The following is a 24,953-nucleotide window of genomic DNA, read 5'->3' as shown; positions in this document are numbered from 1 at the left end:
CCGGTTGTCACTTGAGGAGTTACAAGCTCCTTCGCTCAAAGAAATAATATTCTCGTACTTTGAGTTGTATCTCGTCCAAGCCAGTTTTGGCATGACTATCACTTGCAGAATAAATTCGGTACTTGGTTTGTCTTCAAACTGCATACCGAGTAAAGGGGTACTTTTTTTTATGCTGTTTACAACAACCTAACTCGACTAACATGAGCAGAAACTCCTTAGAAAGAGCACATGTTTCGACCATTTAATGAATTGTTGTGGTTTTTACTTATGAATTGCTTCACAAGCTCTCTCCCATCCGATACGAGATTTCGTTAATTTACGAATCACGTGTTTTGCCATTCTAATGAGCTATATTGAGTTGAGACGTTTTATTCAATCTCTCCTCAATTTACTGGACTGTATGATCTTTGCTTGAAATCTGAAAGCTGGCTCTTTTCCCTCCTTCCCATAAGACGTTCTGAATCGATTTCCTTGAAGATCAAACCGGAGAGGCAAGCTTCAAAGTTTCCTTGCATGGCGAAGCTGGAGATTGAGGACGCAACCGATTCCGTTTCGAGATTGCCTAGCCGGACAGCGGAATTTATGATTAATTACGCGAGTTCCGCTTAAAAGTGGGAGTCATCAACATATTTCTTCAAGCAAGAGCTTACAATACGTCGATGAATTGACTGGTGAAAGAGACATCGGAAGCCACGAGTGTGTTCATACATCCAAAGAGTGCGAACTAAGCTTTGAGCGTTGGTCTTTACTACCCGATCGAAACAATCCAACCAAGCATGGGACAGGTAAAGATCGCAAGTGGGTAATTAAGAAACTCAGCGCTAACTTGTACGCGTGCATTAAGTGAGGGCCAAAAGACTCGGTTTGCTGAATCAATACGTGCAGCTTGAATTGGTACGTATTGATGACTTGAATGATGTGGATTTGACGAGCAAGCTTCGTGTATCATTATTTTCGTTGGCTCTTCTTGATTCTGAACAGATGTTATCGACAGTACTTGCGCGAATGGGGAAGGAAAGATTGTGTGGAGTGTCCATGGAAGTTGCAGCGATGGATTGTTCATGGCGGCGAGAGAAGAACGGACCCACGTTCTGGAGTGACAAGAGTAGGAATCTCATGAGTGCTTGTCACAATGATTCAGCTTAGATACGGATCTTATTGTCTTTTTCACGTGGAATCTTTGTTATAATCGAGAGATTCCTTGAGGAACCTCCATTGTACCAACCTCACGCAGCCATTTTAATCGAATTACACTCGATTGCGTGCTGATTGTGGCTACATGAGGTGCGACGGTTGAATACGTTTCCGCCGCGAAGAAACCATTAAAATTTTGCCAGATGCACCAATAATCGGCGAGTCAGATCCCTTGCTTACGTTTTGTTAGGTTTCATGAGTCCCGTCACAAAAATTTCCAGAGGTTAAGTGCAGCCGGAACTTCTCTTTTCAATCCGTGTTCATGGAGCTTTTACTTTTTAGCAGCAGATCATCAAAGTATTTGATTGAACATAAGCAAAGTTAGAGAACTCCATCGTAAAAGCCTCAAAAGATCCGAGGATCAAATCTGAACTCAACCCACGAAAAAGTCTCATTCGCTCGGCTGTTGGAGAGAGAGAGAGAGGAAACAGCCACTCGTTGGCTGCAAAATCTGACTAATTTGGTTGGGAGCTTAGGTTTACGATTAGCCTAGAGTTTATCGCTAGCAGGGGCCTTGGCGGCCTGTCCTACAACTAGGTAGGCTCCACTAATGCGTTCCTTATTTAAATGTTCCGGTGCCCGCATAACTCGGTCTCCCTTGTTGAGTTAGTATCTTTTTCTTGTCTTGACCCCGGCAATAGCCAACTTATTTTTACACTTCGTAATCCAGGTGTAGCCTTTTAGGCTGCGTTTGGTGGGCTGGATAAAATCCCAAATAGGATAAAAGTTATCATATCTAGTGTTTGAAGTGACGCGAAATCCGGATATGATCGGATATAGCTCGGATATAGTCCGGATAAAAAAATCCCACGTAGGGGGTGGGATGGACCCAGATAGGATATGTAAAATATAGAAAAATTTAATAAAAAAGAAAACTAAATTTCAGAATATCGGCAAATTGCTATCCTTACAGCTTTTGCCCTCTCTTTCCGCATCTCTCTCCCTCTTCTTCTTCGAGTTTTTTCTGCTCTGTTCACGTTCAAGACTCACCCACCACCACATGAAGACAAGAAAGCTATGAAAAATTCTTGAAATTCACTCTGCTTCACTCCGACTGGCGATCAAGGTTTTGATTCTTTTTAGTACACCGACGAAGAGGTTGAACGCTCATTTGAGGAGTTTTACTAGAATGTTCATACAGAGTTCTTGAAGTTTGAAGAAATTGTGAATTTTAAGGTAATAAATCCGTTAACAGCTGTTACTTTTCCAATTTGCAAGTCTTGATATTGGCTTTTTATCAAGATGGTGATGAACTTTGAGGGTAGTTAATACTTTTATTACATTCTCTCTGGCTTTTCAATGGGTTTTTTTGCATTTCTTTTTTTTTGGCTCTCTCTCTTTCTTATTTTCACTATTCTTGTCATGCCCTTCAAACTCTTGGTTGTAATTACCATCAATGAAAAGTTGGTGTCGATGGATTTAGAGATGAAGTGGCCTTCTCTCGAGGTAGCCCACACATGAGGCAATTTCATTCGCCGAACAGGCTATGGGAGGGAGAAGCTTCCTCCGGTCGTTAGTGAAACAGTGAAGGAGTGAAGAATGGAGGAAGATGATTAGAGAAAGATATTTGGAGGATTTTTAAAGATTTTTAAAAATTTTCAATTTAAGTTACACCAAATACATGATAGGATTTTTTACAATCGCAAGGATATTGAGAGGATTTATAATCCTACTTTATTCTATCATATCCCAATCCAAATTCAGACAACCAAACGCAATCTTAGGAACATGTTAAGGTCCGGATATGACGTCCGACGACAAGCCCATATAAGCGAAGCCATCATATCGCAGGCACGGACAAATAGTTTAGACCAGACAGGTCCAGCAGGACCCACTTAGAGCAATCAATGGGAATTTAATCGTTATTAATTAGGCTCGAGAAAGGATTTAAGGCCTGACTGACACTGACCCTAAACCAACCATCGATCCATTTTTTTCTGGGGCCTGTGGCAAACCCACCTATTGGTTAGGCCCATTTGAGTTTTCCTGAAGGGTCGCATGCTTTTGGGTTTTTGCCAGGCAATATCGATATCGTTGCCTCATGTTCCGATGTAATCAACAACGAGACCAACAAGAACAGTTTCATCTGTGAAAGAAGAGAATGGAAAGATGCGTTAACTTCGAATCTTAGGAAAGAATTTCGTGCAGCGATAAAAACCTGTGAAGTTAGAATCAACAAGAATTCTTCGTTAATGTTTGGAAATTGCAACATATAGATTTTGTCTGTCGTGATATTTGCTTGTAAGCCACCAATTCGTATTCTGACCCGCTCTCGACCTTGCTAGATTCAAACTGCTATCTTTCACATTCTCTATGTCCTTCCTGGCTAACGCTCAAGTGTTTGCAAAGAAAAGTTGATCTGACATTCTACTTGCCCTTTGATCATAATAACATCTTTAGACTTAATTTCCGCGTTTTACCATTTATAAAGTGGCGATAGTGCGTGCGATTTGCAAAAGCAGCCAAATAGCCAAATAACAAAGTGGTCCAACAATAAATAATCGTCTGAGACACGAGAGAAGAATCAGCGCCTTCTGCTGCAGTAAGTAAATAATTAATATATAAGCCACAAAGTAAATAGGAGTATTTGTCCAGGTCCTGTGCAGAATGTTTCACTCGATCTGGATCAGTACGAACGAAAAGAAAGATGCATCGCGAACATGGTGGAAGGTTTGAGAGTCTGAGGGTCCATAATTAGCACTACTTTATCTTTTTACTAGGTGAGAGAACAAGCGACTTGAAGACGCTAGAGTTCTCCAATGTCTCTTTTCCTCTTTCCAACAAGACCCAGAATGCTCGTGCAAGCTCTATATAAACACCACACGTCCTTGCTCAGCTCTCACCAGAATCATCCGACAACGTTCATTCATACATTGCAGAATCATCTCAGTTTTCCAGAATTCTCTGATCAGTGATCACAATGTCGCTCATTCCCAGCATCTTTGGAGGCCGCCGAACCGACGTCTTTGACCCATTCTCTCTAGACATTTGGGACCCTCTTGATGGCCTCTTCACCTCCTCGCTCACTAATATGCCTGCCTCGGCTCGCAAAACTTCAGCATTCGCGAATGCACGAATTGACTGGAAAGAAACTCCAGAGGCCCACGTGTTCAAAGTGGATGTTCCGGGGCTGAAGAAGGAGGAAGTGAAAGTTGAGGTGGAAGAGGGGAGAATCCTTCAGATCAGTGGGGAGAGAAGCAAGGAGAAGGAGGAGAAGAATGATAAGTGGCACCGGGTTGAGAGGAGCAGTGGGAAGTTCATGAGGCGGTTCCGCCTCCCAGAGAATGCAAAGATGGACCAGATCAAGGCAAGTATGGAGAATGGGGTGCTCACTGTGACTGTGCCTAAGGAAGAGGAGAAGAAGCCGGAGGTGAAGTCCATTGATATCTCTGGTTAATCCAGGAGTGTGTTGTGCTAATGCAATGCAATATGCAATGCCACGAACACAACTCTATGAGTTGTGAATAAATGATTTGCTTGTGTGTTTCATTGTGTGCTCGTGTTCTAGTATATCCAAAAATATGTAATCAGCTATCACTTTTTTAGTGAAAATAATTCAACCTTGAATCGTTTGAGTTCTTAGAAAGTTCCTCATATTTATCTCAGGTTATGTAGCAAGCTCAATAAAACAGACGAAGTAAATGGAAAAAGGGGAAAATTGGAAAAGGAGGTTCTATATTTTCAGAGTATTGTTAGAAATTTCATTTCTTGCCATCAGCTTACTATTATAAAGTTCATATTTAGATGGGTCAGACCCTAAGAAAAAAAATCTCCGCATCAGCTCTTCCTTTTTACTTCAACTCTTTGATAAATAAATAAGATACCAACAAAACTCTAGAAGAGCGCAAATTTACTTTAATTCTATAGTGGATGAGTTGAGAGATCAGAAGGTGAACTGCGTATAAATATCCTTCACTGTACAATCCCGAAAGGTCAGTGATAGAATTTGTCAGAAGCAGGCACAGTTCCTTACGTATCAGAATTGCAGTAAGAGCAACAAATTCAGGTGACTTACGTTGCTGTGCTTCCATCGTCAGGAGAAGCATAGGTTATCTGTTGTTTTTATGATAGGAACTCTCTAATGTTCCCCAGGATGCCCTTATCATATGGGTTCCGGAACGCCAAGTTAGTAGAACTTTGCCCTAGATAAGCAAATGATGAAACAGTTAAGACAAACAAAGAATCTCTCTCTAAAAGTTTGGGAAGAACCATCGAGCTGATGGAATAAGAAAAGCAAGTAAATTTACCTTGTTCAGATTTAACTTTGTGTTGAAACTCTGGATACTTCGTCCAGTTTATCTGAAAAAGATGCATGCCAGGATGATGCGTACTCCAGAATTCATCCAAGTAAAAAGAAATATGTTCAGGAGAAAGTGCCCCACTGATTGTGCACTTACCCACTCATCAGTTCTAATGTTGAAACATATGCAGTATATATGCTACATTAAGAATATACCCTGCACGACAAAAACAAATTATACGCTCGCACAATACCATTACATGTTGCAAGAAGTTACTGATAAGAAACTTGCACACAAGCAAAAAATTAGACCTGCCATATCAATTGGAGCAGAGAAAACAGCAATCCACCAATGACCAAGTCTGCCTCCATATTACTCTGAAGCCATAAAAAGATGGTTTTAGAAGGTCACTAAGTCATTCGATGAGCCATTTGTACTTTATACAATTCAAAAGATGCTCAAACTGCAATTACTAACCTCCAATCTAGTTTGGTACGGAATTGAAGATTTAGAAGCAACTGACGGTCAGCAGACAGATGCACAAGACAGGAAAAAGAACACGTGAAAGGCTGGAAGATGAATAATTTCTAACAAGTAAAGCATGACTAGTGGAGAGAAAGACCAGCTCCAAGCCTGAAAGGTTAAAAAGAGGAACAACCTTTGCTCTTTGACCAAAGGTAGTGTATACAGCATGCGGAACTATTTACCAATTTTTTAAATGTACACAGAAGTTAACTTTTATTTGTCTTGAAGAAACCTATGTATCACAGCTTTGGAACGTTTCTAACCTGAGACATGAGTAAATACAGTGTGCCGGGTTACAATTGTCCTTCAGGAACCTATATATTGCTTAAACCTTGATTGGATGAAGATGGATGCCTCCTCACATACCCTAATTTATTTAAGACTATCTCAGCAATAAATGACCAATTTCTCTGTCTGTTCATCCATTAATCTGCAAATAATGATTGCATATCTGCCAAATAACGAGCAATACCAGCATTTATATGGAGTAGCACTGGCAGATACATATGCAAATGATTAGCTTGGGAAATTTAATGGCATATAGTTTGGTCTAATATCAAAAATTTTCTTTCATAATCTAGGCTCACTTCACCTGCAAAATCATTCTGACCCCAGCTCAAACTCCAGGGGGAATGTCCCAGTGCTAATTTAATGTATATAAAGAGTTGGATAAAGTCAGGCAGCATTAGCCAAACTTACACTTAGATGAGCTGGCTACAAAAGAAGACTCGGTGATAAGAAATCCAGCCAAAAGAGCCATGAAAAGGAAATAGTTATTCTGACCTGCATAGCGATGCCAACACCAATGTGATGCGGAGGAAATGTGCTTCATGATTATAGGTAAGAATGATGAAGAATAATTATATCAAGGAGTCTCTTAAGAGTTCAATTGCAAAGTGGAGCTTACCATTACCTATACAATTTCCAAACGCAGGGCAATGGTGGTCAAACCCTTTGATATAGGCCTCGCAAATTCTACAATATCTTACTCTTCCCAACAAAGAGCTAGTCTGAAAAAGAAGACAGGGCGGACAACGTTTAGATAACTGAAACTTTAATTCCTCTGCACGTATGGTATTGCCAATTAAGTGATAATGACATGTGCTACTGCTAAGTAATGGATGGAATGAGTCAATTGGAAAAATAGATCGCAACCAAGTATAATCACATGTTTAGTCACTTCACAATTTGCAGTACCTCACTGACTTCAGAGATGGATCCATCACAAAGTTCACTTGATAAGGAAGTCCAGGAGTTACACGACCAGGATCTCTTTTAAAAATACTGTATTTATATACATGATTATCAGCATAGAATCAGTCACCACAGATATCAGCACAAGCATCCAAATAAAAACAGGTCAGAATGAATTAATTTACACAGGTGTTAAAAGTTGGAGGAATAGAGAGGACCAACCTGCAAAGACCAATTATCAGCATGGCAACCTCTCCATGGAACAAAATATCCATCAACAGTGGAACCTCTCCATGGAACAAAGACCGAGGGCTCGAAGCGGTGGAGGTTTTCTTCAGATTGATGGGTTCAGGTATTCAGCCAAATGAGTATAGCTTCGTTGCGATTCTGACCGCTTGTATACGGCTCACTGAGTTGGAGCTAGGTTTGCAAGTCCATGCTTTGGTGGCTAAAACGGGTTATTTAGAAAGCGTTTTCGTTTCGAATGCACTTATGGGTATGTACAATAAATGCGAGTGTCTGGATTCCGTTCTTGAATTGTTTGACGAAATGCCTAAGAGAGACATTGCTTCCTGGAATACTGTAGTTTCGGGATTGGTGAAGGCCCAAATGTACGAGAGGGCATTTGAATCTATTCGGCAAATGGACCAAATGGATGGTTTTAGAGTTGATTATATGACTCTTTCTGCGGTTTTGACTGCCTGTACTGATGCTGGTAGTTTACTTAGACGAAAAGAAATTCATGCTCATGCCATCAGAATTGGTATGGAGACTGACTTGAGTGTGAACAATGCACTTATCAAATTTTATATAAAATGTGGAACCATAGATGATGTGGAGACCTTGTTTGAGAAGATGGCCACGAGGGATATTATCACTTGGACAGAGATGATTAGAGCCTATGGGGAGTTTGGGTCGATTGATATGGCTATGGATATGTTTCATACAATGCCAGAGAAGGATTCTGTTTCTTGCAACGCCCTTTTGGCAGGACTCTGTGAAAATGGCAAAGCTTTTGAAGTGCTAGATTTATTTATTAGTATGGTGGAGGAGGGCTTGGAATTGACTGACTACACCTTAACTACTGTTGCTAAGGCCTGTAGGTTGCTTGGGGCACGGAAACTTAGTGAGCAGTTGCAAGGGTTTATTATCAAGTTTGGTCTCCTGGCAAATGCTTGTGTTGAAGCAGCTTTGCTTGATATGTGCACTCATTGTGGGAGGATGGTGGATGCTGGAAAGATGTTCAAACGTGGCCTTTTGAGTGGGATGGCTCTATCATATGTACTTCGATGATATGTGGGTATGCACGCAATGGGCTGCCGGATGAGGCAATGTCACTATTTTGCCGTTATCGAGCAGAAGGGAGCATAATTCTTGATGAAGCTGCATCAACTTCAATGCTCGGTGTTTGTGGAACTCTAGGGTCTGATAGGATGGGTGAGCAAATTCACTGTCATGTTCTTAAATCTGGATTATCTTCAGATTTAGAGGTAGCAAATGCGTTGATCAGTATGTACTTCAAGTGTTGGAATATGGATTCTGCTAAAAAAGTCTTTAACATTATGCCTGCACATGATGTAGTTTCATGGAATGGCTTGATTGCGGGGTTCATCATACATAAGCGGGGAGATGATGCCCTCACAGTCTGGTCAAACTTACACAAAGCAGGGATAAAGCCTGACAAGATCAGCATCCTTTTAGTTATATCAGCTTACAAATATACTAAACTTTGTTTAGTCGATGATTGTTGTAGATTCTTTTCATCCATGCAAACAGAATTTGATATAGAACCTTCACAGGAGCATTATGCATCATTTGTTGGTGTTTTAGGAATCTGGGGATTTTTTGAGCTTGCAGAGAAAACAATCAGCAATATGCCTTTTGAACCAGAGGCTTCAGTCTGGCGAGCTTTGCTTGATGGATGTGGAATCCATTCCAATGCAATTCTTGGTAAAAGAGTTATAAAGCATTTACTTTCAATGGAACCACAAGATCCTTCCATCTATGTGCTTGTTGCAAATCTGTACTCTGCCTCTGGAAGATGGCATTGCTCTGATACAGTGAGGAAAGAAATGAGAGTCAAAGGGTTTCAGAAACAGCCTTCACGGAGTTGGGTCATCCATAAAAACGAGACAATATCATTTTATACAAGAGATAAGTCCCATTCCCAAGCCAAGGACATCTATAGCGGGTTGGAAATCCTAATTTCAGAATGCCAAAAAGCTGGGTATGTGCCTGACACAAGTTTTGTTCTCCATGAAGTTGGAGAACAGCAGAAAAAGGATTTCTTGCTCTATCACAGTGCAAAACTTGCTGCAGCATTCGGGCTTTTGATGAATAGACCGGGAAAACCCATCAAGATTGTAAAGAACATCAGCCTTTGTGAGGACTGCCATCAGTTCTTGAAATACACATCAGCCATCACAAATAGACAAATACTCTTGCGGGATGCTTCGGGATTTCACTACTTCTCAGGTGGGCACTGCTCGTGCGACGACCGATGGTAAAGCTCGTGCAGGTTATGCTCTCACGTCTTTTGCTCAAAGTGTTGTGGTTGTCTTAAGTATATTTGCATCATAGAATTTATTTAAGCTTTTTGAAGAAAGAGTAGAATGTACAATTGATTTAATACCTCCCAATAAAAGAAAGGGATGGAAGACAGCAAAAAACATCAGATCAACTTTCAAGAAGGGAAGTCTTTTACAACATCTTTTAGTGTTATGCAGCTTTTAATTAATTGGAATACAGGAGTTGAAAAATTATGAGAAAAAATTAATGTCCTTGAAGAAAAGCTGTTTCTTTTTTTTTTTTGGACCAAAAAAAAATACACGAGGTAATGTTTTTAGTTGGTTCTTTTGAAGAGCTAAATATGTACACCCCAATGTTCTTGCACCTGCTAAAATTACCTACGCTAAAAAAAAAAGAACCCCTGAAACTTTCAATGAGAGCTTTCCATTGAGCCCAATGTTGTTAGGTGAATCGCAAAATCATAGATCTGAGATTTCAAGTTTATGAATGGGGCGTAGTTTTGGTAACTTATTACCTTCAAAAATCATTATTTATCTTAACTTAGAGGTCTGTTAATTTCATTCGATTGTAAGACCTCTAGGTATGGTTTTCCTCTCTGGGATCTTTCTTTCGGATATCGGAAGGTTTGACCGAAATTTGACTAACAATTACTCCCTTGTTCGACATTCCTTCGGAACCGATTTTTGTTGTGTTGGGATGCTAGCAATCTCTAATCGCGAGATGTGCAATTGAAATCAAGAATTCGTAAACTTCCCATTACCGTGGAAAACATACAACTGGTTTGAAGGATAAAAAAGTTGACCATAAGATTGGGGTGGTAAAATGGGTGTGAAAATATTCGTTTTGATGAGTAAAAACCATTTTTGATGTTTAATATGTGCTTTGGCTCTTGTATCTCGCTGATAAATGTTTGCTCAAGAATTTAATGATTTGAAAAAACTGGAGGTAAAATTTGAGGTGACGAACACCTATGTTTTTTGTAGTTTCATGAGAATATTATATGGTCTAATTTTATGTTGAGTTGGTGTCTATGTTATGGCGTGGTTTGCATTAAGCTGAGTAACCATTCTCAATGACAGTTATGTGGATGAGTAAGTTCCCTTTCTATGTGGAACACCTCAGAACAAGCTAAATCAAAACCAAAATCACGAATAAAAAAGCACAAAAGAGGTGGCGAAAAGCTTCAGCTATCATTATCAATAACATTTGCAGTCGAGGGCGGCTCTTTGGCTGAGCGTCAGCCTCAGCCTCGGTCTCAGCCTGTACCTGAACCTCGACCTCGGCTTAGGCACCGCCTAAGCCTCCTGCTGCTGCTCAACGAAATGGCTCAAAAGCTCAACCAATTGAGCAGCCTTTCGTTTCCCTCTCTCTGTGCCATTTTGTGCCAAATCCACCAGTGGCTCCATGATTCCCAGTTCCTTTGCCTCTAACAGAGGATGCTGATCTCCAGCACAAAGATGCACCAAAACAGCAGCAGCGTTCTCCTTGTTCCTAGGAGAATCAACGCGAATCAATTCTACAAGAACCGGCACTACCTTTGCAGCGCCAATGGCAGCCCTCCCTTCAGCATTACTGGCTAATATTGCCAGTATAGCGAGTGCCTCATCCACCATCCTGCCTCCAGGTTCAGTTAGAAGCTGCATCAGGGTGGGTACAATGCCAGCCCTGACAGCCTTCCCCTTGTTACCTAGATAAATGCACAAATTAAAAAGAGCTGTTGCAGCATCCTTCTTCCCCCTTTGGGTTCCTTCATTTAGAAGCAACACGAGTGGAGGTATCGCACCAGATGCACCAATCGTTACTTTATATTCATCTACAACTGAGAGACTGAAGAGTGTGGCCGCTGCATTTTCCCGTGCTACCATATTCCCAGTCCTCAGAACATGGAGTATGCCTGGTACGGCTCCAGAGGAGACAATATTTCCTTTATTCTCATCGCATATTGAAAGGTTGAGAAGAGCAGTGACAGCATGCTCTTGAATGCGCGAGTCTGGAGTTGAAAGAAGGTGTACGAGGAAGGGAATCGCACCTGCTTCAGCAATAGCCACACGGATATCTCTATTATACTTCGCAAGAAGGCGAATCTCACCTGCAGCTGACCGCTGTTCCTCAGGATTGCCAGAAGCAAGTTTGCGCACAAGAAGTTCAACCTCAGCGCATTCTGCAGGGAAGCTGGCTGAGATGGTTTTAGTGGGTCGAGAGCTGCTTGGAGGTCCTGGTGGCTCAATGCCGTTAGCCTCACACCATTGAGCTATAAGGCTGCAAAGGACATTGTTGGGTGTAAGAGTTGTGTTAGAAAGGGTTTGCTGTGTCCTTGGACATGTTCTATGACCCGCTTCTAGCCACTCCTCAATGCATGAGCGTTCATAGGTCTGCAGCAGGATAAAGAGTGATCAGTGCATGAGGACTGTGAATATGTGCAAACATATCCACGCATGCGCCCACGAGAGGGGGGGGGGGGGGGGGGGGGGATAGCCTGCTCAAAAGGTAGAAGTTTTTGCATTTTTTAACATATGCTAATAGAATGCTAAAAATTTTATGCTAATACGGGCCTATAATGCTATATACTACGGCAAAAAAGGACTGTTGGTCCATACTTAACTACCTCCCTAGTCCTTTTTTAACTATCTCCCATCAGACTTAGAATACATTGGTTTGACAAGTCCATAAGATACAGTTGGATTCCCATAATAGTGCAACTGCAACGTCCGTCATGAATCCACAGCGAAGGAAGAACCAGTAATGCACATACCTGGCCTGTTGACACTACAACGGGATCCTTCATCAACTTCAAGGATATTGGGCAACGGAAAAGATCTGGGATGACCGGTGTTTTTTTATTGCCATCGACTGATGACCCGCTGGAACTGGGAAGAACGTTCTTTGCGCCGGTAGGCGGAACCATGTCAAGTTTCTCTGTCTGCACAAAGGCTTTAATTTGGTCCAGTAACATTGATATTCTCACAATGCTCTCCCCTGGATCTCCACCACTTGCACAAACCATCTCATGTAGAGCCAGTGACTCCTGCTTAATGTCAGCGATCTTCATTAACTCTAGCTTTTCAGCCAATCTCCTTAAGACAGCTTGATCCGGAGCTGTGTCACTACTCTGGTAATAAAGGGCTAAGAGCTCTTCATTCAAGTCGACATCAGATGAATTGACTCCTCCTTTAGCTCCTCTAAATTGTCCAAGGACGAGCTCAACCTGGAAGCCAAAAGGTTAGATTCTCTTGATTGTAGTATCGAAACTAAAAACTCAAGGTTAAGGGTTCCAATGTCCTAGAAGAGAAGTATTCTTAACATGTACAAATTGGGGATAAACAAGGTTTGAAATAGATAAAGTCCACAATTCTGTGGCTAATTTTTCCGTCAGGTTTTTTTGTTGGTGTATTTTCACTGGTACCGGCCGGCATGTGCAAGGGTCTATGCAACAAGTAGATTGCACCAAAATTATGTGAACATCACCAAGAAAATAACATACTCCATGCAGTCTGATTGTAACCATGTCCCAGATAACTGAAAAGAACAAACTTTTGAAGATGACGTCTTACCTGCTCCTTGACTTCATCTGATATGTGCAGGTTTTCATATGAAATTCTACTTAGAGCTTGTTCCAGTTGGGAGGTCACCTCATGATAGTTATTCATGATCTGCTCCCTTTCTAAGACCTGTAAGAGGAGCAAAATATACAGTTTAAGAAATGCAAAATTTAAACAGGAGAAATTCATGAAAGAATCATGCGTTGACACTTATTAGACGGCCCTTCTTTGATCCTTCCTCCAGAGAAACGGAATGACTTATTTAGCAGCAGATAAGTGTATATCCAAGCCCTGTTGTAGTGCAATTAAACGAGTCACATTTGGTTGACACTTTGCACGAGTAAGACTTCATAAAATTTACAGAGACGAGACCATTCAACAATGAATATTTCAACTACCAACCGGCAACCCTTCTTTCCCTAATGGCAATTCCACCATAAGCTAGACACATCTCCAGGGTTCAGACAATGATTGGAAAGCTGCTTAAACCTTCATGAACTTTACAATAAGCAGGATGTTCTCGTGCAGTGGAGGCATAAGGCATTCAAAGAAGCAATGCTACTGAAATCCCAAGAAGAGCCAATATGTTCCTTCCTCTTTGGTCTTTCAATGCCAACCGAGAACCATAAAATCAACCTCGGCCATTAAGAGTAGCGGCAAATTTCTACTATCATCACAAGCTGCTAAGCAAATAGATGTAGCCCATGCTTTCCAGGGTCCCTCACATGGAGATGTCCAAACATATTAATAACAAGTATGTAATGCACTCCTCTTGGCATTTGATGCTACTCATAATAACTGAGACCGATGCTCTGATTTTGCATCCTCTGTCCTCAGACAATACGACACTGCTTCCGTCTGAGTACTTTTTTGATAAAGGCGTATTAAATACCACCTGTTCTACCTCTAGGGGCTCCCTCTTCAAGCTAAGTTGCAATGCTCTGCTCCTATTGCAGACTCTCAGCTCAAATTTTCACTGATAGCTTCTCGTTTATCAGAAGTCGATCCAAAAAGTAAAAACTCCACTGAAATTTAACGTCAAACCAGTGTGAATGGGGATGCAACAGGATAAAAAAATATTACACCAAAAAATTGACTATCCAAAGATCACAGAGAAATTGCGAGCACACACCGCGTAAAATTTGCTGCCTTCTCTCCCGAACTTCAGCAGCTCCTTCGCGGAACTCAAAGCTTCCATGAGCGCGGCAAGAGCTCCAATCGTCCCTTCGGGCATTGGCTCCTTGCTGTCCTTAATCTCTTCGAACAATGGAGTCAACAGCTTCAGTCTCGTGGCCAGATTGCGGTACCGCTTCTCGACCGTGCCCCTGTAACACGAGATGGAAGCTATCTCATCGACGGCATCAATCATGCTCTGAGCCAACGCTCCTCTGTGCTCCTCCTCCATGACTCACTCTCTCAGTTGGGTGGAGAAGAGAAAACGCGCTGCCCGCGAGAGTCCTGGAGGAATGAACCAATTGACCTTATTCAGAGCACGAGAGATTTCCGTGCGCTAAGGTTGGAGAGATGGGAGGGCATCGCTGTCGCAGGCCATGCGGGACACCATTTGAAAGAGAGAAGCTCTTTGGGTCTTTTTCAGGGTCAAAAGCTCTTTCGGTCTATAGGAATAGAAGATGAAGCCGAAGATGAAGACCAAGACGAAGACTCCTGTTAGCATGAACGCTCCGTCGTTCATTGGCGCCACCAGCTTTTCAAGTCAAAAGCTGGAAACTATAAGCCGACAGGTTTTCTTGTTTTCACCGATTCTTTAATTTATTCGAATAATGCTGACTAGCCAATTTACTCGTGCGCCACATGGAAGTAATAATTTATTTTTCATCTTACGAATTAATCTTCACTGGTGCATTGTACGTTAAAAATTCACAGCTAGAAAGATTATACTAATTAATATAGAATCATATAAGCAATCTTAATTTTTCGAATTCAAATGTCATTGACGGTGACCATTCAATAAGTTCCTTCAAGTGGAGTTAGACATATGAAGAATGTATTTCACACATTGGGTAGTCCTAACTAAATGAATTCGGATAACGATATCGCCAACTTTGTGCTCAAAATGAGAAAAGTACTATTTAACTCGAAATTAGCTATATCAAACTAAATATTGAAATACCCAATAGACATGCAGCCATGCTAGGTAAGGGATTGGAGGGTAGGGACGCTAGTATCACAGGTGCGGGGTTCGATTCCTGCGCTCTGCATGAGACAGAACAAAAGTTAGAGAGTAAGGTGGATTAGAAATATGGCAGACAAAAAAAAATTAAATATTGAAATTGCACAATGCCCAATATATTAACTTTCCAAAAAAAACGGTTATTTACTGATTTTTTTGTCAGTACTTACAATATTAATTTCAGAAAACTCGTCTGCCTAAATAAAATTAAGGAAAAATTTCAAATTAGTACCCAAAGTGGGGTCATTTTCTCAAAAAAGGGTCCAAAGTGGACATAATGTCAAATAAAGGCCTGAAGTGCCCAATCAGTCTCAAATAGGGGTTCGAAGTGCCCAATTAGTCTCAACTAAGGGTCTGGGTTCGCCGGCCGGTCAAATACTCACCGATCGGCAAGCACGTCACTGTTTCGATCGGCGGAATAGTGACAATTTCGTCTTTTACCTTCTTCTTTTTTCTCTTTTTCTTTTTTTTTTCTTTCCCTTTTCTTTTTTTTTTTTTTCTCTTTTCCCTCCGCCGGCCATAGTCGGGGCTAGCAGAGGTTGCCGGCCTTAGGCAGAGGCCACCCTCGCCGGCGTCGAGCGAGGGAAACCCAAGGTCGCCCTCATCGGTATCGGGCGAGGGTCGCCTCGCCTGGGCTAGGCGGGCGAGGGCGACCCTCGCCAGATCTGGTGAGTGCACGGGAGGAATCGCCAGGACTTGAGGATGGAAACTAAAGCTGCAAAATTTAACGTTGTTGTTCTCTGCTCGGCACTTGGTTTTTTTGCTGTGCCCCGCCCGGTGGGTCGGCGCCAACATCCTCCCGTGCTCTCGCCGAATCTGGCGAGGGTCGACCCTTGCCCGATGCCGGCGAGGGCGACCCTGGGTTTCCCTCGCCCGACCCCGGCGAGGGCGGCCTCCGCCTGAGGTTGGCAACCTCCGCCGGCCCCGGCTATGGCCGGCAGAGGGAAAAGAGAAAAAAAAAAAAGAAAAGGAAAAGAAAAAAACAGAAAAAGGGAAAAAGAAGAAGGTAAAAGACGAATTGTCACTGTTCCAGCGGTCGGAACAATGACGTGCTTGCCGACTGGTGAGTATTTGATCGGCCGGCGAACCCAGACCCTTAGTTGAGACTAATTGGGCACTTCGGACTCCTATTTAAAATTGATTGGGCACTTCAAGCCCTTATTTAATACTATGTTCATTTTGAATTTTTTTTTTAGAAAATGACCTCGCTGTGGGTACTGATTTAGAATTTTCCCTAAAATTAATTTGTGTAAGCGCTATGGTCAGAAAGCAAGCCTTCTTTTTCTCTTTTCCGCTTAAGTGAAAAAGGGCGAGTCATTGCTCGTCTCGTCTGCCTTCCGCAGCTCCGCTTCCCTCGCTCGCCTCAGCCTGTTGCGATGGCGTCTGAGCCGGTGTTGTGCGAGTATTTGCCGGCGAGATGAAGGAATCGGAGCAGGAAAAATGGCTGAAATCGACGACCAGAAGACGCGCGACACTCGCCGGAGCTCGATCGGACGTTGCATTGCTTCCGGCATCTCCGTCTTCCTCACTCAGTTCACCATCGCTCTGATTCCTCACTTCCTCCACGCCTCTTCGCTCCTCATTCAGCTCGCCCTCTCAGGTCTCTCTCTCTCTCTCTCTCTCTCGCTCTCTCTCTGCATAGTTCGGATTTCGCGAGATGCGAATCGCATGCTGGTTTCGCTTGTCCTGTGCAGCTCTGGTGCTCGTGGTGGTTTTGGGATTGGGAGGGAGGTGCAGGCGAGTTCTCGGAGTCTATGCATCGGCCCCTGCCTTCGTTGTTATGAGCATCGTATACATCTGCGAGTCCTCTGTGCGAGAAGAGGACTCGCAGGGACACACACCCACCCACGCACAGAAGAGAGAGAAAGCGAAGGACTTTTCTTTTTATTTTTATTTTTAAATTTAATTAGTTTATTAATTAATTTAATCGCGGGGATTAGGAGAAAAATCAAAGCGGCAGCGAACGGTGGGGTTAGGGGCTAGATTCGTATTGGAGGCTGGATCTGCCCGGAGGGGGGGGCAGGCAGGGGAGGCTGACCGTACCGGCGACCGCGACTGTTCTGGGCAGCGGGCAGGGAGGAGGAGTCAGATATTTTTTTTCGCGCGGGGCCGTTGAATGGAATTCTTAAATCTCCCTCGATTCCGCGTTAGATTAAAGTCCGAGACCGCCTCCTAGATTTTACTGTTACGGTCCTTGTCCGAAAAACGGACCCCGTGCTTTCTTCTGGTTTGCCACGGCTCTTTTTCTCCTTTTTCCTCTCTTTTTTTTTTTTTGTTTCTTCTTACTTTTAAGGTACGTTTGCTTCGCGAAAAATGAGTAATTTAAAAAATATTTTTTAAAAAATAATTGCTTACACCATTTATAAAAATTGGCCAATTGAAAAAATTTTCATCCCTGTTAATTAAATAACGGCAAAATGTTCAGTAGAGTTGGAATGAAAATCATTTCCTAGCCTTGGCTTGCTTTTTCTTTTTTTTTTCTTTTGTATTTTCGATAGAGATTTGATAATAAAATCGAGCATTTGCGTGTCGATGAAATTGGTGTGGGAAGGAACACTAGTTTCGGGTTCTGAGCGGGAACGTGGCGTCGGAATATTTAAATGTAAAATCACATCTCCAGATAACAGTTTAAATTTTTGGAACGGTCGGCGACGATCCCATGAAAATCTTTTATGCTAATCTTTCGTGTCATCATAACAGGAGGCCCGAGTACGGATTTTTCCAGTCCCCTTTTTTGTCTCTCCCATTATATATTTTTACTCATAAATTGCGTTCGTTCCGCAGAAAATGAATAATTTGAAAAATAATTTTTTTTCTAAAAAACGATTGCTTATATCGCTAATAAAAAAAATGAACGGATAAAATATTCAATGTCCATAAAAATGTTCAAGCATAAATAGTTATCAATGATGAAAATATTTTTTGTCAGTTAATTCGAGCAATACGAGCAGTCATTTTCAGGAAAGTGATTTCTGAATCATTTATTTTCCACAAAATAATAAATGCAGCCTAGTTGGCAGTGTCCTGCAAAGTTTTGCACATACGATGTTATTTCTAAATTTGTCCTTACTTTTTTCCTTCCACTTGACATTTAATTACAATGCTTCTATTATCAGCTAATCTCTCCACACGACCAAGATTAAAGAAACTAATTAAAGAAACTAAAGCACCCTCCTTTCGTCTTTTTCTACACTCCATGTGATCTCTTCCTTTATTCCTCAAAATTTCTTAGTCCGCACGTGCGAACGCACCTTTATAGATATTTTTAGATAATTACTCGATGGGCATCAAATATTACTTGATTAGTGGGCGGGGCCGATCGTACAAATCGGTGCATGAGCGGCTCAAAAGTCCCTGGCGATCTTATTCTGTGGGAGGGGGTAGAAGTGGAATTTCGGGTTGTTTATTTTAAATTTGACCCCGTGTTTTTTGGACGTCTGGCTGGCCAATGAGGACGCGCCTTTCGGAAGACTTCCGCCTTGGATGGTGGTGGCGCCGGCGGCGGCTGCAAAGGGGAGGTGGGTGTACATGTCAAAGGCTCCCGGTGGCGCCTCCAATTAACCTCCTCCAAATGACCCAAGTTCATGCTTTTTTCTCTTGCGCATGCTGAACAATAGTTTCAAGAATTAGTAAATTATACCAATATCATAGAAATTTAATACATAATTAGGCATAAGTCGAAGAACTAGTAAACCATTCCGACGCTAGGGAAATATACAATACAAGAAACGGTACGACGAGTCAAACATTCGAGAGCAATTCCCTCGCCGTCAGCAACTTCTTCGCGATCTAGCTCTATCACTCGGTAAATTAGTCTTCGTATCCGACATTATTTGGCCCTTGCGCAAGAGCCGTGAACGTGGATGGCTGGAGTTGAACCCAGGAAGATGGTGCACCGAAACGACTTTCGGTGCACAGGAGGGGGCTTGAGGAAGCCTGCAGACAAAGAAAAACATTTGGAGAAGGATGTGGGAAATAATGGATTTTAAGTCCTTGGAATCATACAACAAGCAAGGCATAAAATCTCAAACTACCATTGGCGATCTTGGCGATGGTTGGCGCTTTCCGGGGTAAAAAAAAAAAGCCTTTCCTGTCAAGCCAAACACTTGCATTTCACCCTTTTCTCTTTTCCTCCTCTTTCCCCTGTTTCTGAACAATCTTCAAATTTGTCGAGCAAGTAAACGTCTTCTTCTACCAGCTTTTTCTGGAGAATCGCCTCGAAGTGTTGCTGTCCAAGCAAACGCTGTCGCTTAGGAATTTATCTTTGTTACACTGTCATCTCAACCTTCCATCTATGTCTTTAATAAAGAGAAGACAGGCTTATGGTGAACTTCTCCGCGTTATCATTTTAATCTTCCCGTCGTGTCCTTCAAAATCACGTCCCCGGTTTCCTTGTGTGCATATCATGTCTTTAATAAAGGGAAGACGGCTTATACTTAACTTCCCGTGTTATGGCGTTACTTTTTGCGTCGCGTCCTTTGAAATCACGTCTCCGGTTTCCTTGTGCGCATATCAATTCATCAGAGTCAAGTAAATGCCATATGACAGTGTCTAGGTGAATCTGTGTGAATATTTTGCTGGTGCATGCGACTGCAAGTAGAACTGGGTGCTCAACTATTCTTTCATTTTTTATTCCATGTTTCTTGAATTTCCCTCTTCAGGTTTTTATTTTCCTAGATAAACCCGGGGGGCGGGGGGAGATGGGATTAAGATTTGCGGGTCAACCGAGGCTAGACTTAGATAATTTCAATAGGGGACAAGGTGTCGGTGGCAGTGCTGTACGGTGGTGTATAGATGTTAGAGAAGATCAGATGAGTTTTCTTTTCTTTTTTGCCCTTGGTAAGTTAATTCAAGAAGAAAAGGAGTTTCTTCTGCTAGGGTTTTGACATGTAAACAAGAATCTCGTACTTACCCAATGGAGTTGAGACTGCTACGAAAAATACAGAAGAGTATCTTTTAGTTGTTTCCTTCTGTTGTAAGTGTAACTATCTAAGCCCGCTGAGCGGACCCAAAAGGAAAAGGTTTAGTCCTAATGCTCGGAGATTATGAATGGAATGTCTTTAAACCGATGGTGTGAACTTAGGTTAAGCATCGTGATCATTATAAGTAGAGATATTTTTGGAACCAGCCACCTAGGCTTGGTTCAGTGAGTTCATACTGTAGCTAGGCTGCAATTATGTGGCAGATGCTCTAACCATGAAGCCAAAAAAGCAAAGTCGCAATGCTCGTGTTGACACCAAAATAAGAATCGGCATAAGTGCTGAATCGGCTTTAATGCCGAATTTGGCATATGATGAAATCAGCCATCTTCCGAAACACGTCTGGACCAAATTCGGAAACATGCTGAGAAGCAAGTGTGAATGGCATCATATCCCGAATTCGGTAATTGATGAAAATATGTATATTCACCGAAATATGGAGAGTCATAGTTCGGGACGTTGGAATATTTATACCTCAGGACAACGACCCTTTCCCGAAATTCGGGAGGTTCACACTTCAGGAATACACGAAGAATCACAGCCCCCACGTAAGTCACGATAGCAAGAAGTTATGAGCAAAAGCGGGAATAGTGAGCACGAGCATATTATGGGAAGTTACTTGTCCAGATTTCAAATCATCTTAGCGGTTGAGATCAAGTTTTGGCGGATAATAAAACTGGAAAAACGTGGTTAGAAAAGGCAGTTATTGGAAGCGCCAAAATATTCAAAGTTTGAAAACATGGAAGTAACCGACGAGCGGTTGCAAGATAGGAGGAGATACAAATACTCAAAGGAAGCAAAGAGGAAAGGACACGACCAACAACAATGCAAAAACACTCAAGCTTATCTGCACTTTAGTTTCCTATGCACATTTACTTCCTGTATTTACAGCTTCTTGTAGCTTTAGTTAACTTTCAAGTCCTTTACAGCTTTCATAGGAGTATTGTAACGTAGCTTGGAACTTTGTTGATCTCAGATCCATTTCCAGTTCATTCCATATAATCCTGTGTTACACTCTGTCTTTCGCCACAATTCTCCTAGAAATCAGGCCACAGAACCTACCTTAATAAAAATCGAAAATCGAAGTTTCGGTGAAGGATATTCCTCGTCGTAAAACGAGCGAACATCTTTTTGGCACGCCCGGTGGGACAGGCGTGGTAAGATTTGGAGAAATGGTGAGAACCAGGCAATCTGAAGGAATACCGGTGGGTAACGTCAACAATCCAGTTGATGGATCACATTCTGAGAATTCTGCGGCTAATCAAGTTGAGGAGAATGCCGACATTCCTCGGCAATTAACTGAAGAACAAGCCCGGGCGTTGGCACCAGATAATACCTTGGTAGCCACGATGAAAATGATGTTTGAGGAACAGCAGAACAACCTTACCAATCATATAGTGCGACATGTGACTGATGTGATAAAGCCCATGGTGATCAATACTATAAATGAGGTAATATCACGTCCCAGTTCATCTTCTCAAGTTCCACCCTTTTATGCAAATCCTCTTGGGACAACATCGTTCCCACCAACATTGGGACTTCCTCATGTGGGGTATAACGGTAATGGGAGATCAAATTCTCAACCTCCTGTTAGGATTATACCAAGGCCAGAGAATCCTACCCCTATAAACCTTGTGAATGGTGTGAGTGCTTACAATTTCCCTAAAAATGCCCCAAATGATGTTAATTTGGTTAATCCCATGGTCACAAATGCACCACCAGTGATGAATGTACCTCCACCAGTAAATATGCCTAATGTTGACCATATCAGACCACCTGCGCCTCAACCGTATCCTCATGTGATAGAAAATCCTCTTTATAGGCCACCACTACCTGTTAATTTTAACATGGAGCAGCAAGGGGTGAATCGACCTCAACAGTTCGACCCTAGATGTCAAGATCCTTGGTTAGGCCAGCAAAATTTAAGGCCATGGAACCCAGATAGAGTCGTAGAATTGGTAATGCAACAATTGGGAGCAGAGAGAGGATTGCCAAGACCAGTATATAGGAAGCCACATCCCGATTGGGTTGATAACATACCATATCCAAGGGGTTTCAAGAAGCCAGATTTTGCTGTATTTACCGGAGAGGAGGATCAGTCAACTGTGGAGCATGTGGGTCGATTCTTGGCACAATGTGGAGAAGCTGAAACTAATGAGTATTTAAGGCTAAGGTTGTTCCCATTGTCTTTGTCCAAAACAGCATTCACTTGGTATACAAATTTGCCTGCGAATTCTATTTAAACATGGGCTGAGATGGAAAGGCAGTTTCATTCTCAATTTAACCGAACGGTACCAGAGGTAACAGTAGCCGATTTGGCTAGGATGTATCAATATAGTACCGAGACAGTAGATCAGTTTATTGCACGTTTCAAGAAATCCAGAAATCGATGTTTAACATCACTCACTGAGAAGGAGTTCACAGATTTGGCTTTTAACGGTTTAAGGTTTAACCTTAAGGAAAGATTTGAAGGACAAGCCTTTGATGATCTCTTTCAGTTAAACGCTCGGGTTTCTAAGTATGAACACTTGTTGAAGGAGAAAGATAAGAAGCCGAATAAGGACAATCGGCAGGCAGTTGCATTTGCTGAAAGTACCGAACATGGTGGGATAGCTGAAGAGGAGAATGAGATAGCCGTAGCAACTATGGTACTTGAAAAACCGTATGTGTGCCCAGCACTTAAACCGGCCAGGGTAAGGGATGTATCCAAGTTCAAGGCTAAGGAGACCAACAATTATTCCTTTGATATTTATAAGTTAGATGAGATATTTGACCTGTTGTTGAAAGATGGAATGATCAAATTATCTGAAGGACAAGTAATCCCATCAAATGAGGAAATAGTAGATAAGAGATATTGCAAATGGCATCACTCTACAACTCATGATACGGTAAATTGCATTGTGTTTAGAAAAACAATCCAGGAGGCAATTCGCCAAGGCAAGATTAAATTTGCCGAAGACAAAGGCAAGGCCCTAATGAAAGTAGACACAGACCCTTTCCCGAACATGATCAACATGATTAATATACGAGAGACAATAGACGATGACAACAAACAACTTTGCACTCGTTGTCACCAGGAGCTGACTCGGCAAGATCGGGAGTTTCCCAGGTTCCAATTCATGAGGGGAACGAGAGGAAGATACCGATCGGGATCATTTGTTCGTAGGGTAAGCGGACCACGGGTAAGATCTGAGATTGTAGCTACCGAAAATTCTTCAGTACAAACAAGAGAGGAGGCAATTTACCCAAGGCAGACAGCACAGGTGCTAGAAAGAAAAGATGCTGATCATAAGCATGAGAGGAAGGAATATCACCTTGATTCATCTCGATTAGCCTCACCAATTCGAGAGTTGGATACGCAAGTTCATGAAGAAAACGAAACATTACCAAAGTCTGCAAAGAAAAAGAGTTTGTGGCAACGATATAAGGAAGGTGATCCCAAGGTTGGATTGCTTGGAGAACCTAGTGGGAAGTTTGACTATGTGGTCTATTATGGAAATACAGACGATTATCCACCTCCATCATTGCCAGTTGAGCCAACTGGTTGGGGAGATGAGTTCGATGATCCACCACCACCACTATTAATGTCTCAGGAAATCCACAGAAGAAAAACGGTTAAGGTGCCGTGTGACCCTCCCGAGGGAAAATGGTCAACAGTTAAATCACCAGGACAGGCATCTTATAGAACCATCAAGAGGCGTTTCCAGCGAATGAGAAATAGACAAAGGAATTTTGAGAGTGGCCAAGCTAGAGGTATAGCAAGGCAAGGTTTACCTTTCACGTCTGTCAGTAGGAAAGGTAATTGGGTTTGGAGAAGAAATCCCGATGAAAAAGATCAGAGTAAACCAGAACCAGGTGATTCGGGAAGTGGCTCTCACATTCAAATGAGAAGGGAGAAAGGAGAGCTGCTCGAGTTCCACGTCAATTAATTTTGGGGCGATTACCGTAGCTCTTAACCCAAAGCAACAAGAGAAGGTGGAACAAAAGGACTTAGATCCTAAGTTGTCACAAAAAGATGGCAGAAGTTACCGAACTGGCTATTCCAAGATATCGAAGAGGTATGGTTCTCCAATACGGATAAACATGGTCCATGTTAGACTTCCGGCGAGGTATGGAACTAATTTGATAGTGGAAGAAGACATCGAACACATTTCAGAAAAAGAGACAGCCATGGCAGAATTTCAGTTTCCCTACAAAGAAGCTATCAAGTTTGAGAAGGTACCCTTTGAAAAGCAAAGCATTTAAGATCCTTGATTGTTTCAGGAAGGGTCAATGGTAGGTCTGTCGATAAAATCTTTGTAGATGCTGGAGCTACTTTGAATCTTATATCTTACAAATACTTCAAGAAATTAGGGAAAGATGATAATGACATCATCCCATCCAATGTTTAGTTATCTGATTTTCTTGGGGAAGTTACCGAAGTCAAGGGGGCAGTAGTTCTTGATTTAACCATAGGTTCTAAGTCGTCTGAAACGACTTTCTTTGTAGTAGAATCTGATGGTTCATATAATCTGTTGCTTGGAAGAGATTGGATACACTCTAATCAGTGTGTACCTTCAAC

General features: G+C 42.1%; 3 protein-coding genes, 1 long non-coding RNA gene and 1 pseudogene across 4 annotated transcripts; 3 read left to right on the top strand and 2 right to left on the bottom strand.

Annotated features, from left to right (window-relative positions):
• Positions 1-3,956: 3,956 nt before the first annotated feature.
• Positions 3,957-4,893, top strand: LOC115667895 (17.4 kDa class I heat shock protein-like). Its single transcript, XM_030589425.2, has one exon. It carries the CDS (start codon positions 4,115-4,117, stop codon positions 4,589-4,591), a length of 477 nt encoding a protein of 158 aa, XP_030445285.2. The 5' UTR covers positions 3,957-4,114; the 3' UTR covers positions 4,592-4,893.
• Positions 4,368-7,429, bottom strand: LOC115667894 (uncharacterized; annotated as a pseudogene).
• A 34-nt stretch (positions 7,430-7,463) lies between these two features.
• Positions 7,464-9,860, top strand: LOC115667053 (pentatricopeptide repeat-containing protein At5g03800). Its single transcript, XM_056309689.1, is given in 2 exon segments — positions 7,464-8,400; positions 8,403-9,860. Coding segments are annotated over 2 exon segments (2,163 nt in total). The 5' UTR covers positions 7,464-7,496; the 3' UTR covers positions 9,662-9,860.
• A 954-nt stretch (positions 9,861-10,814) lies between these two features.
• Positions 10,815-14,641, bottom strand: LOC115668961 (U-box domain-containing protein 13-like). Its single transcript, XM_056309690.1, has 4 exons — positions 14,355-14,641; positions 13,235-13,351; positions 12,436-12,888; positions 10,815-12,055 (listed from the first exon to the last, which is right to left on the bottom strand). Exons 1-4 carry the CDS (start codon positions 14,625-14,627, stop codon positions 10,979-10,981), a joined length of 1,920 nt encoding a protein of 639 aa, XP_056165665.1. The 5' UTR covers positions 14,628-14,641; the 3' UTR covers positions 10,815-10,978.
• On the top strand, positions 12,788-15,063 carry LOC130137729 (uncharacterized). Its single transcript, XR_008816103.1, has 2 exons — positions 12,788-12,902; positions 13,265-15,063. It is a non-coding gene; the product is annotated as an uncharacterized LOC130137729 (long non-coding RNA).
• The last annotated feature ends 9,890 nt before the right edge of the window (positions 15,064-24,953 follow it).

This window comes from Syzygium oleosum, unplaced genomic scaffold (assembly GCF_021117445.2).
Source record: "Syzygium oleosum isolate NSW1041296 unplaced genomic scaffold, Sole_v2.1 Sole_v2.03, whole genome shotgun sequence".
NCBI classification, from domain to species: Eukaryota; Viridiplantae; Streptophyta; class Magnoliopsida; order Myrtales; family Myrtaceae; genus Syzygium; species Syzygium oleosum.
The sequence above is the reverse complement of the archived record's forward strand: the minus strand, read 5'-3'. Positions and strand labels throughout refer to the sequence as shown.